Source organism: Daphnia pulex, chromosome 9, assembly GCF_021134715.1.
Source record: "Daphnia pulex isolate KAP4 chromosome 9, ASM2113471v1".
In the NCBI taxonomy this organism is placed as follows: Eukaryota; Metazoa; Arthropoda; class Branchiopoda; order Diplostraca; family Daphniidae; genus Daphnia; species Daphnia pulex.
In genome coordinates, this window is record NC_060025.1 from 2223482 (window position 1) to 2235277 (window position 11796).

Consider the following 11796-nt stretch of genomic DNA (forward strand, 5'->3'; position numbering starts at 1 on the left):
TCTGCACGCACTTGGGCACAAAACACTAGATCGTTCGTTCGATTTTTTACAACGATTGGCTCCACACATGTCGTAACAAAAAGGGCCGTAAAACGTTGGATCCTGAAATTGAAACCCGTCGGATCTATTCTTTTAAGGGCGCAGTAATGGATAGCCGTAAAAATGTGAAACGAATTCAAACCAAAACATTTTTTATTTCTTTTGGCCTGTCTTCCGCTTGCCGAATCTCGTGTATTTGCGTTAAACTTGAAAGCCATTATTATCAAAGTTTGCTGTACTCGACAGCTAAACGCGATGGTCTCGGACTCTGTCCCACCCTGTGAATTGTGGCGTATTCGCGCTCGCCATCCGGACGATCTTCCAGAGCGTAGAAAGTTTTACGCCGAGTTTGCCGAAGTAGTTCGGCCCGCATTCTTTGCGAGTCTGTCCTGTTGAAGGTATTTTCGACGACTCGATTGCGCCGAGCCTGTCTCGACCTAGAAACAATTTTAAAAAATCCCGTAATTTGATTGCACTAAATCTCATTTTGTTTCCAATTTTTCACCTCGATTCGCAGAGAAGGACGACGGCCAGAGCGAATATCAGAATCGAAACCACGCAAGCCACAATGATGGCAAATTGCGACAAGTCCAAATCGTTGGGAGGCGGATCTAAAATGTACACACACAGACAAATGAATGGTGGCCAATTTTACAGTTGTTTTTTTCCCTGGGAAAAATTTGCGAAATGATGAAGTCAAAAACTTGCCGCATAGGGGAACGAACCCTCGCCACGTTCCGTTAGATTGGCAAACCACCACCACCGTGTCATTATTATTTGGCTGCGCAGCGTCGGTCGACGGGTGAATAACTCGTTCACCGAAATTGCAGCGCATAATTGCTTTCGTCCCGATTTTGTAGCGTCCGCCGGATAGTGCCGTTTCGTCGTAAGCGACATTGAACCGTAAGTGCAAGTCGTTATCGGAATGGTTGGATTGTGGGATCAAAGACCTGCATGTTGCCACTGCATGTCTCGAGGGGGGAAACAACTTAATTGTATATACAACATTTTCTTCACAAAATTAATTCCTAATTGATAGGAATGAAACTAACCGCAGTTTGGCGGAGTTCCTGTCCAATTTTTCGTGGTCGCATTGCAAATTCGCGTCGAATTTTCTAATCCAGTGTCGATCATTTGGTGGCCAGGATTTTGGCATCTGTAAATGATTTCAGTTCCAATGTCGTACGTTTGGTTTCTGGTCACGTTCTTCCCGTCTATTTGAACGAACGTCCCGTCCAGGATATCCGGTCTGTTACAATTTCCTTTTGGGGACTCTGTAATGAAATCATTATTTGAATTAACCAGTGAACTTAATCAGATTCATATATATATTTTTTTAAATCCTGAATTTTCGGATAATTCGAGAAAATCACCTCCGGGATCACATCGAGGAGTGACGTTCAAAGTCCCGTTGTTGCAAATGTACTTTGACAATCCGTGAGCCGGCTGGTAGGATTGGTTACATTCAAGGATCACGTTTTCTCCGTGAGAGATTATTGATCCATTGAGAGCATCCCGAATGACCCCGTGATCCACCAACGGTACGATGCAGGAGGCTTTTCGTAGGATATGTTCAAAAGGAGGTACACGGCAAAAGCCATTGAATTCATGAAAATGCGGCAAATGATGGAATCGGAGCTCAATTTACCCAGACATTGAGGTGGATTTTTACTCCAGCGTCCGCTTATCTCGCAAACAGCTTCGCTGGCTCCGATCTGCTTCATATTTCTATTGCAGCGATAAACGATGGCCCTGCCCACCTTTGACATTCCCAGCGGAAGGTTCTGAGTGGCATCGATCCATCCATTTGGGAATGGTCCCGGAGCGCTGCAATGTACTTCTGAATATTACAAGTAGGGAAAAGCAAAACAAAAAAACAAAAACAACATTGGCACAATAAGGATAAAAGCTTGCAAGGAGAATTGTTGTTGCCATGTACAACTACCGCCAAGTTTTCCGTCTGATGTCCCGAGTGTGCTGCTGGTCTCATCCAGCAAGGTCGTGCTGATGTTGGTTGTTTGACACTTTATTTCAACCAGGACCGCAGTACTTGCAATCAGCACTAATGCGATTAAATGGTAATGCATCTTTACTGATTGCTGTAGAAATGAACACTGGAGAAATTAAAACAAATTAGATCGTGAACAACAACAAAAAGGAACATCGGCGACGTACTATCAGAACCGGAAGTCGGTGGGTTTAGGTATTGCATTTCCTTTTTCTGATGGGTCTACGGGTCTCACCATTAGATCTAGGGAATCCGTCTAGCTTATTCTCGTGTAATATATTGACTTCTTTGTTGATATACAACGACTTTGATCGATTGAATTTGGTTTTATGAAGCCAATTACGACCGACATTGAGGAAGAATCGGCCATCCGACCGAGAGATGTTGTTTTTAATTGAAAGAGAGAATGAATAATGTGTGTAATAAAATATTCATGTGCAATACATTACGAAAAATGCGCCATTTTTAGCAGCTTGTTTAATCAATCAGAATAATAATAATCAATCGGCATCTGCGCGTGATGTAGATTGAAATCTTGCCGCTAGATGACAGGAAGCCGTCATCCATAAGTTTTGTCTGCTGCATTTTGGGCTCATAATTGTTGATTTATTGTTGCTCACTTGCTGCAATCTTTGTGAGCTGTTTACGTAGTGCGACAAAACGGGAAGCACAAGGATATTTTCATGGCTAGCCATGATTTCTCCAAACACTCGAAAACCATTTTTATTTTCACATTTTCTTTGGTTCTGCTTCATTGGCTGGGTAGGTTGAAACAACAGAGTTCTGTTCATTAGCATCTTTTAACAAACTGTGCATTTTAACCCCTCGCAATTCAGTCTGCGCTGGAAAAATCATAAATGAAGCCGACATGTCTTCCTCGTACGTCGAAGAGGAGCACAACGTGGATGACCATGAACTTGAACCTGTCAAACATCATCTAGAAATATTACCAGAAGCCCCTCTCACAGGTTTTGCACTCGTTAGAAGGGTAGATGAGACACTCAACCTCACCTGCCAAGTCGTCAAAGAATCTGGACCATTTGTCAAATTTCAGCTAGAGTGGCACTTGCCACAGCACAGTACAAATCGGTATGTAAAATTTGCAGACTACATTCAAAGCGCTTGCTCTGCTGCGTTGCTCAACTCTTAATGCCATATTCTTTTTTGAAACACAGCATGCATAATATATTCAACAAGCCAGGAGCTATCAACACCCTTCACCTGACAATCACAAAATTACAGGAGTCTGATAGTGGAAAGTACCGTTGTGTTGCCAGAGGTGAAAAGTTAACACAGCTTCAGCATTCAGTTGATGTTAGTATATTGCCAAGTAAGTGTATTAGATTCTTTCCATTTCTAATATATTTTATACTAGATGGTTTATGTTGAATTTTTTAAAAACATTCAGGAAAAGGAACTTGTGGAGATAATATGTTTATGTGTTCTACAAAATCTTGCATACCCCAACGATACAAGTGCGATGGCACTCCCGACTGCGGTGACGGAGCAGACGAATCCAGAGAAATTTGTGGTAAATATTGCCATTATTTTATAGTTTTGGAAAAAAGTTGTTTAAAACAATTAAGAAAACCTGATTTTTTTCCCCAGGTGAATCGCCATGTGACGGCAAACTGCACTGCGACGATGGCAGATGCATATCGAAGAAAGTCTGTTGCGACAAATACTACGATGCTAACTGTACGGCAACCTACGAAATCCCGTGTTGCGGCAAGCTGCTCAATTTCCTGGCGCCAGACTTTCCCCTGCAGACACACCATCAGTTTCACGAAATCGGTTTTCTCCAGTCTACAATGTATACGATTATAGGTATCGCCTTTGTGTGTATAAAACTTCATTATCATACAGTCTTATTCCAGGTTTTATTTTTTTGATTGACAGGTTGTGCCGTGGCGTTCGTTTTGATCGTGACCTTCACGGTTATTACCGTTTGTCGTGTTCACATGCGGCGCTCCGCAATACCCAACGCTTATTCCGCATACCGGTCCGACACCCGTGTCTGGAGTGATCTTGACTCTTACTTGGCAACGTCAAATAACCGCTGGACTCGTGGATTGCTCCGCTCGGATTTGAGTCGATCGCCCGGTCTGGTTTTGAATTCGTACGGCGATCCAGGCGGCCCTGGACCCAACACAAGTCTCTTGGTCACGTACAACATTAACAATGGTGTCCAGCTGATGGGTCGACCCGTCGAGCCACCGCCCTATGAGGAAGTGGCGGCCGGTGGACACGGCGGCGGTAATCGTGACGAGCCGCCACCTCCTTATGTTTCTCGCGAGAATCTCAGCACCAACGACTGGTCGGCCGCCCGCAATGTCACCAACAGCAGCAACAACAACCCTAATAGTAGCAGCAGCAGCAATGGGCCGTTCCTCTCGGCCATTTTCTCCCTTTTAGTCAATAACTCACAGCCACTACCCGGCCAGCAGCCACAGTTGGGCGATCGAGTCGTTCCGCAACCCCCTCCACCCCTGGAATTGGCCGCTGAGCGTGTTGAAGAAGACAACAACAACGGCGATATTAATGGCAACAACACGGGACAGATCTGGGTCAGACCCAACTCCAATAACCGCGCACAGCCGAACCCAGATACCACCACCAGCACGACGGAACGAACGTCGAGGATGCATCCAGACCCTCCTGGTAGTCCACCTCCTCCTTCTTCTTCTTCTTCTTAATAGCTCCTCACAAAATTACTTTTAAAAACTCTTTGAAAAAACAAAAACAAAAAAATCATATCTAATCTCTTACACGTATGTCTGTGTGTGCAAAAATATGAACTGTTTTTTAACGGCACATATGAACTTTTGACCTCGATCGCCAGCAGACAACACAACAACAACAAAGAATTCTCTGTTTGGCAATTTTTCACTTTAATGATCAAAACTATTTTCTCACTCCCGTTTCTGACGATGACGTGTGCCAATCTCTTGTACAGTATTTTAAAAATTCCTTCCCGTTCTGATTTTTGTTACTTTTTGAATTTCTTTTTTAAGACCCAAAAACAAAAAATATTTCTCCTTTTTTTTTCTTTTTCAAAGAACAAATTTGCGTGTCAGTGTTTGTAAAGCTTTTAGCAAAAGAAGAAAACAACGTTTAACTGTGTCCGAATAGACTAATGAAATGATATACGTATAACCCCTTCACTCTTAAACTTGTATTGCCAAATAGGCCGTTTGTGGTTTTCCAGGGCTATCATCGATCATTCCGCTTTCTCCACATATCGTCCAGGAGTGTAATTTTACGCCGAAATAAATATTGGAAAACTCTCCAGGAAGATAACATCTGACATCATTGGTACGTGTAAAATTCAGAGTTAAAAGATAAGGAAAAAGGACTTTAACTGTGTTCCGCTCTGCTGAACTTTTATAACTGCAGGACGATGCCTCAGACGAACTCGGGACCAAAAATAGGAGCCAGGTAAGAAAGAACTCGTGAGGTAAAGAACTCATCTCGTGATGATGATGATGATGATTGAAGCACGACGAGTCCCAGTGAACCAAATATAACGGAGAGAGAGACTGCTGTGTGCACCTCCAGATAGTTTGTGCGTGGAAGTATCAATTAAAATTTGACTGTTGTTCTATGCGTTGTGTGTGTGTATACCCAAGATGGCCTCAATTGTTGCTCGGGGTCGAGCACCTAAATGGAAGGAGCTAGCTAGAGGTTGGCCTCGAGCTCTCTCATCAGAGGCCTCGATTCGTTACCGCCCGTTTCACGAAAACCGCCTTTTTTTTTTCCTTCGTTCAAACCCACCGTGTTTTTTTTTCCCTTCCTACCCATCGATGATTTACCACTACGTGTTTCACGGTGGGAATCGAGGCTAGTTGGTCCCCGTAGCTCGGGTATAAAAGCAGCAGACTTTCGGCTTAGAATTCACACAACAACTTGTTCATTCATTTGATCAACAACTCCTCTCCGGATTCTCTCTCAAACTAAACAATGGCATCCAAGCTGGTGAGTTTCAACTTTAAATTGAGTTTCATTCTATTTTTAATCAGTAGAAAATTTTAAAATTGAATGATTTTTTTCTTGTAGGTTTTGGTCACCTTGTTCCTCGCTGCCGTCGTGGCTGCCGCATCGGCCCGCCCCCGATTTTTGGCCATCCCCATCGAAGACATCCAGTTCCTCCGCGGACCCGCTCCTTATCCAGGATTCGCCCCACAACAGCCCGCACTCCGCGTCCGCCGTGCCTCTCGTAATCATTCATTTCTTTGTTTTTAAAAAATCCCAATCGTGTGCTTATATGATTTCATTCGTTTGTCAAGCCATCGATGAGGAACGCCAAGGAGCAGCCTCTCAGCCCCGTGCCAGCAGCAGCTACGGCGGTAATGACTACGTCGATTACGGAGCCTACACCGGTGGAAACGGAGCTTTCGGCTGGTACTCTGACCATCCCGTCGGCAACCATGGCAGCGGCAGCTATTAAATAAAATATGTCACGAAGACATAAAGGCCCGATCCTCTCAACTTGAACGTTTAATCGATACAAGACGACCAACTCTCTCTCACCAGCCTTAACATCTCCTTAAATATTATGAAAACAGTCACTCTGTTTTTTGTTTTTGTTTTATTTGGTTATTATTATTCACATTCTCAAAAATGTTCGACGTTTCACTGCTGAGCAGTCCGTTGTTCCCCATCATCTTCGTTCGTGCTGTTTGATGTTGTTTAATTGAATGTTGCCTGGGCGACGACCATCTTGTCTGGCGAAAATACAACGCGGCGCGCGTATCCACACGAAAAAACGAAATGAAAGAAATGCCCAGTTGTCTTTTTTATTTTGGTTTCATTTCCCTACAACAGCAGGAACTGCGAGAGTCAATAAGCGATGTCTGACGTGACTGCGAACCTTACCTGGTGGGGTGGCTCACTGCAACCGTGAAAGGGGGATAATTATCCCCCGAGAGAGTTTCAAAAAAGGCACCGCGTTTTCCCGTTGCCAAGGGTAACCAGAAAGGTATAATATTAATTCACGTCATCTACACAGCCTTCAATTGAAAATAGAGTCATTCGCAGTGCTGCGTCCTACTCGGACGCCAGCTTTTCCAAAAAGTTCTCAAATTGCCATTAGTTGATTTCATTTATTGCTTCTTTCCCGCGGTGTGTTCCATCATCATCGTCCCGCACTCAAAAATTAAAGACAGAGGACACGCCTTCTTCCACTTCGGTGCTGCTCCCAAACGGCAGGGTTCAGCAACCATTTTCGTCGGGTAAAACATTTGGATCGTTACACTTGGCCTTGATTATGTTTTATGTATCAATTGGTTGTTGCGTAAACTAAGACGGAGAGAAAGACGTTCCGGTTTTGTCGAAAGTCAACCTAGTTACGCTAGCTAGACAAGCAAAACAACAATCTCTCGGTGTGTGTGACGTTCTTCTTTCTTCTCTCCCCCGATTTCCCTTCGCACATTCTCGAGCGATGATTTCAGTTGTAAATGGAGGTAAAATGTATAAACTCTAGTGTCAATACCAAATTGCGATCAACTATCGTACATTTGCGTGACCAATTGGACCAATGCAAACAGCAAGTGCTTGAACTCAATTCACTTCAATTCGAGTTTCGGGCTAAACTCGGCTCGTTATTGCGCAAAATGGAGAAAGAAAACGTTCTGACCCAGAGAGTAACCCCTTGTGGTGTCACTTTGACAGATACTGAGACCCAGACGTGTGAACTTCTTCCACGGAGATGGAACTCTGATCTCAGCCTGGATCTTGATGGCAAGTCAAATGGGAAGCGATATCAAAGAGTGGAGAGGAGTGATCTAGCTTCCTTCTGCATTTCGTCAGAGGCCATTGTGGCCCCTCCAATTATACGCCAACCCTCCCAGAAGAAAACATCTTACAAGTCCAAATTCACAAATAGACTGGATGTGAGCAACCATGGAATGGGCAAACACCAGGTGGAAAATCTCTTGCTCTCTGACCTGGGTCTCACAAGCCAAGCTCCAGACTTCTCACAAAGTGAATTCAACCTCAGCAGCGATGACCACTGGTTGAAAGAGAATCAGAAGCAGCTGGGAGGTAGAGTTCGATTCCTCAGTCATGAGGATAATCCAGGCGGTTTCAATGATGAAGAGGAAGATTTGGAGGGCATGAAGGACTTGCCTCAACAAAGCCAGATATTCCATTCCCACAGCGGTAGCTGGGCAACATTGACTCATTCTGAACGTGATTTTTCTGAGCTGGACTCTTGCCTCTCACTCAACTACCAAGAACGCACAGAACCCAAGTTCTTCACCAGCAGTACTCCCTACAAAAATCTTCGTTCCAAATTCAAGCAAAGTGTCTCTTTCCACGGTTGTCAATCATTTCTGTAGTTTTTTACATCTCCCCAAGGCATCACAGGCTTACTAACATATATTTCAACTTTTTCTATAGACTTGCTGCCATCCAAAGCGACCCAAAGTATGCCGAACTTGCAGAAACAAAACCATTCCGGAGGGGAAATCAACAATTCGAACGCACGTCGAGCCTTGCCTCTGTCATCAAACACAGACATTAGCAACTCGAACAAACGGCATTCCCTGACTAATATGGAGCAACGTCCTCACAGCTTCAACGCCACTCGTCGCTCTTCTCTTACGGGTCAGTTCTTTTTTTATCTGTCATTCCATCGACCATGTGTGTTTACTGATGGTTTCTTTTTATGTAGGAGACATCGAGAATGGCCCTTATGTGCCATCGGCTATTTCCAGTCTGTTTCTCGGCGGTCGAGTTAAGGCACTTCATGGCGGTCATTTAGTTGTTACTGGAATTGTGTGGTACCGCGGGAAGCTGCCCGGTATTACCGAAGATATTGTGGGTATCGAGATTGACCAAGTTGGACTTGGAGGCGATGGCACTTTCCAGGGTCATCGTTATTTCCGCTGGTACAGTTGTTTCTTTTCTCCTTGCCATAAAACTTTGACATTTGATGTATTCTTTTCTTTTTTCCCTTTTTTAGTGCTCCGGGTCGTGGACTGTTTGTGCCATTCCGTAAAATAATTATGGCCTGGCCTACTCATCCGCAGTAAAAAAGAAAAAAACAAAAAAAGACGTGACTCGATGAACGCCAAGCAGGTTCCGTCCTGGAAAGATAAAAACATATAGATTGTGTGCCATGGTGCTATTGATATTTTTATTGCCCCCAATATCCATCTATCTAGTCGTTCGCCGAGTCGTCGTTCAAACAACAAACATACTCTTTCTACTCTGGAAAATTCAATTACTTCTTCTTAACTGGGACGTCTTTATTTTCTTTGCCCTTCTCTGTCGTCGCAGATGTTATTTTCTTGACATGTCACCGTGATGTCATGCGCGGGGGGCAGCCAACAATGGTAGCGGTTGGGATTTCTGCGTTAAGGCGCGTTTGTTTTTTCAGTGGGAGAATTGTCCCTGATTCGTGAAAAGGTATAACCGGCGACGGAATTCTCCACCCAGAATAAAGTTTTCGTGTTTGTCAAGGTGCCCCAGCGACCGTCTCTTTCCTCAAGTGAACGATGGCGTGCTCCACCGTCATCTTGACCTCCTTGTTATTATTCCGTTTCCCTGTTGGCCATTTCGTGAAATCTCCATCAGAAAATTCTTTTTTCTTCATTCCGGAAAAACAAAAAAACTAGTCGACGTAGACGTTTGTTGTCCTCAATTGATCCATCCTTTTTCTAATTATTTTTTTGTTGTTATCCTGGGTGCTGAACCCTGGCCAACATGTCCATGTAGACCATTTTTTTGGGGGGTAGACTGTTAAACCTTTTTCCCATTCCAAATTCGATCTAGGAGAGTTTTTCATGATATTCTACATTTTCACAAATAAGAGATCCCGTTTCTTTCTCTCTCTCTCTCTCTTCTCTCCGTCATGATACCGTGTGCATAGATGAGCGATTAGCCATTTATTATTAAACGTTGTTCGTACCTTTAATTGTTTTGACCGAGAAATGTACACACCCCAGGGAATGAAATAACCTCATGACCCCAAAATTTTATCTAATTTTTTTTTTCTTCTTCTTTCAGTTTGAAAATACACTCACGGAAATCGTCAATCTAAAGACTATCTGCCGTTTGTTTTGCCGTATAGAACGAGGAGATTAAGTTGCAACAAATTCAAATTTTTATATTATAATATTTATTGTATTTCTTTTTCATTTTTTAGAGTACCAGCTCCATCATTGTTTGTCAAGAGGTTATAATAGAGTATGCCAAATTGGTTAATAGTTATCCCTCTTTGTAAACAGTTATATGGAGAACTCCTTTCGACAAAACGTAACAAAACAAAGAAATTTGGTGTCGTGAAAAATTGGGGACTGTTAATCGGGTGAGTCCACTCTGGCTGGGGCTGCGGTCGCGTGGTTTTGTATTTTTGTACTAATATACTTTTTTTTTTTATTGTGGGCGTTCACCACCGAAAGGCTTCTCAAAGGGGAAGTCCATCCTATTAAGAAAGAATATCAATGGGTCATCGTGAAAAAAGCTATAAAACTCCGACTACACTCGGAAAAAGCCCATCTTAGAAACTAATTTTATAGGTTTAACCTAGTTTAGATGATTTTTATGATGATGCGAGGGGTAAGAACTCACTTTGGGAAGTCGGGGAAGGCGAATCTCGATTCCATGCTCTGGTTGTCGTCTAGCACAATCTCTCTGGGGGCAAAACCCTGGAAATAGCCTTGGCCGTCGCTACCTGCGTCGTTTGCCTCGAAATCGTGTTGTTTGCCGAACGCTTCCTTGGGTGGATTGAAATCACGGCCTTCCAGTTGCTTCATCAAAACCTCAACGGGCTCTTCCCGAGCTCCCTCTCTTGCTTCCGATTGAACTTCCGGCATGTCCACTCGATCCTGGAAGTCTTCATCCAACGCAGAAGGCCAACCTGTCAAGACACGACCGGAAATGGCCGGAACGAGGACTGCGAGGGCGAGTACCTTTAGAGGAGGAAATCGAAATCATTTCCGCACACGTTGGTATCTTAGTTAAGTAACTTTGAAACTAAAATTGAAATGACTTACTTTGAGTAAAATGTTCATCTTTAGATTTTGTGTTGTTGCGCTGATGTCGACGGATGTCTGATCCACTGGAAACCGCACCGGGCCTTTTTATACCGAAATACGGAGAGATTGTCCAGCAATCCGTACACATTTCGCCGTCGGGAGGGAAGTGAGATACAAAAGAAGGAAAGAAAGAGGAGGTTCTCAGCTGTGGAGAGAAGCAAAAACAACATAGGTACATTGAAAATGCCCTTTTTTCTCTCTCTCTCTTTGAAGAATGTCTTATACATTAGCCCTAGGGATGTATAGATGGGGCACTTCTCGAGACACACACACCTAAATGCTTCGTATATGGACACACGTTTCTTTTTGTTGCTGCTGAGACTGCAGGGCTGAAGAATCAGCAGCACCGCCGGTTCGGTGGAAATAACCCAAACGCTTTCTCCTTAGTGGCAAAAGAAAACAAAAAAGACTTTTGCATAAATTTTCTCAAAAATTACCCCCAAAGAGAAACTAAAAAAATTGTCTGCTGACAACAGGGAATCATCTTCAAATGGCTATCATAATTTGTCCAAGTAGAAAATGCCGCGGCACGCAATGACGTAATTAGCCTTTGCAATTGATGAATTGGAAAAGGAAAGCCGAGTAGTCTTGCAGGCTTGTATTTCTCTACTCTACCGTTACATGCTTAGCTCATTTACCCATTTAGTGTGTGGCATAAACTCCAACATCGAGGTGAAACGTGAAAGCATCAACAAAGTTGGACAAGTT

The 11796-nt window shown here is 43.5% G+C and overlaps 4 protein-coding genes across 5 annotated transcripts; 2 read left to right on the forward strand and 2 right to left on the reverse strand.

The window, feature by feature from the left end:
- Positions 1–211: 211 nt before the first annotated feature.
- LOC124202689 (CUB and sushi domain-containing protein 1-like) lies at positions 212–2459 on the reverse strand. Its single transcript, XM_046599050.1, has 8 exons — positions 2215–2459; positions 1985–2153; positions 1688–1879; positions 1413–1595; positions 1092–1313; positions 748–1002; positions 545–650; positions 212–476 (listed from the first exon to the last, which is right to left on the reverse strand). The coding sequence occupies exons 2-8, from the start codon at positions 2124–2126 to the stop codon at positions 263–265; spliced, it is 1314 nt and encodes a 437-aa protein (XP_046455006.1). The 5' UTR covers positions 2127–2153; positions 2215–2459; the 3' UTR covers positions 212–262.
- A 136-nt stretch (positions 2460–2595) lies between these two features.
- LOC124202687 lies at positions 2596–6818 on the forward strand. 2 transcript variants are annotated; one of them, XM_046599048.1, is made up of 9 exons: positions 2596–2809; positions 2884–3136; positions 3223–3377; positions 3456–3578; positions 3656–3874; positions 3947–5362; positions 5444–6022; positions 6104–6263; positions 6334–6818. In XM_046599048.1, exons 1-6 carry the CDS (start codon positions 2731–2733, stop codon positions 4741–4743), a joined length of 1626 nt encoding a protein of 541 aa, XP_046455004.1. In that variant the 5' UTR covers positions 2596–2730; the 3' UTR covers positions 4744–5362; positions 5444–6022; positions 6104–6263; positions 6334–6818. The 2 variants fall into 2 exon arrangements, with proteins under 2 accessions (XP_046455004.1, XP_046455003.1); XM_046599047.1 differs by having other exon boundaries at positions 3947–6022.
- Positions 6819–7252: 434 nt separating this feature from the next.
- Positions 7253–10086, forward strand: LOC124202688. Its single transcript, XM_046599049.1, has 4 exons — positions 7253–8365; positions 8447–8653; positions 8721–8937; positions 9012–10086. Exons 1-4 carry the CDS (start codon positions 7504–7506, stop codon positions 9079–9081), a joined length of 1356 nt encoding a protein of 451 aa, XP_046455005.1. The 5' UTR covers positions 7253–7503; the 3' UTR covers positions 9082–10086.
- A 66-nt stretch (positions 10087–10152) lies between these two features.
- On the reverse strand, positions 10153–11183 carry LOC124202690. Its single transcript, XM_046599051.1, has 3 exons — positions 11047–11183; positions 10622–10962; positions 10153–10475 (listed from the first exon to the last, which is right to left on the reverse strand). Exons 1-3 carry the CDS (start codon positions 11062–11064, stop codon positions 10427–10429), a joined length of 408 nt encoding a protein of 135 aa, XP_046455007.1. The 5' UTR covers positions 11065–11183; the 3' UTR covers positions 10153–10426.
- Between the last annotated feature and the right edge of the window lie 613 nt (positions 11184–11796).

Coding starts and splice junctions, on each gene's coding strand:
- LOC124202689 (XM_046599050.1), bottom strand. CDS start 2,126: ATGCATTACCATTTAATCGCATTAGTGCTGATTGCAAGTACTGCGGTC. Junction 1,880..1,984: donor ATCAGACGGAAAACTTGGCG/GTAGTTGTACAT, acceptor TGTAATATTCAG/AAGTACATTGCAGCGCTCCG. Junction 1,596..1,687: donor AAATCCACCTCAATGTCTGG/GTAAATTGAGCT, acceptor TCCTACGAAAAG/CCTCCTGCATCGTACCGTTG.
- LOC124202687 (XM_046599047.1), top strand. CDS start 2,731: ATGGCTAGCCATGATTTCTCCAAACACTCGAAAACCATTTTTATTTTC. Junction 2,810..2,883: donor GGTTCTGCTTCATTGGCTGG/GTAGGTTGAAAC, acceptor CTCGCAATTCAG/TCTGCGCTGGAAAAATCATA. Junction 3,137..3,222: donor CCACAGCACAGTACAAATCG/GTATGTAAAATT, acceptor TTTGAAACACAG/CATGCATAATATATTCAACA.
- LOC124202688 (XM_046599049.1), top strand. CDS start 7,504: ATGGAGGTAAAATGTATAAACTCTAGTGTCAATACCAAATTGCGATCA. Junction 8,366..8,446: donor GCAAAGTGTCTCTTTCCACG/GTTGTCAATCAT, acceptor CTTTTTCTATAG/ACTTGCTGCCATCCAAAGCG. Junction 8,654..8,720: donor TCGTCGCTCTTCTCTTACGG/GTCAGTTCTTTT, acceptor CTTTTTATGTAG/GAGACATCGAGAATGGCCCT.
- LOC124202690 (XM_046599051.1), bottom strand. Junction 10,476..10,621: donor GCCTTCCCCGACTTCCCAAA/GTGAGTTCTTAC, acceptor CTTTCTTAATAG/GATGGACTTCCCCTTTGAGA.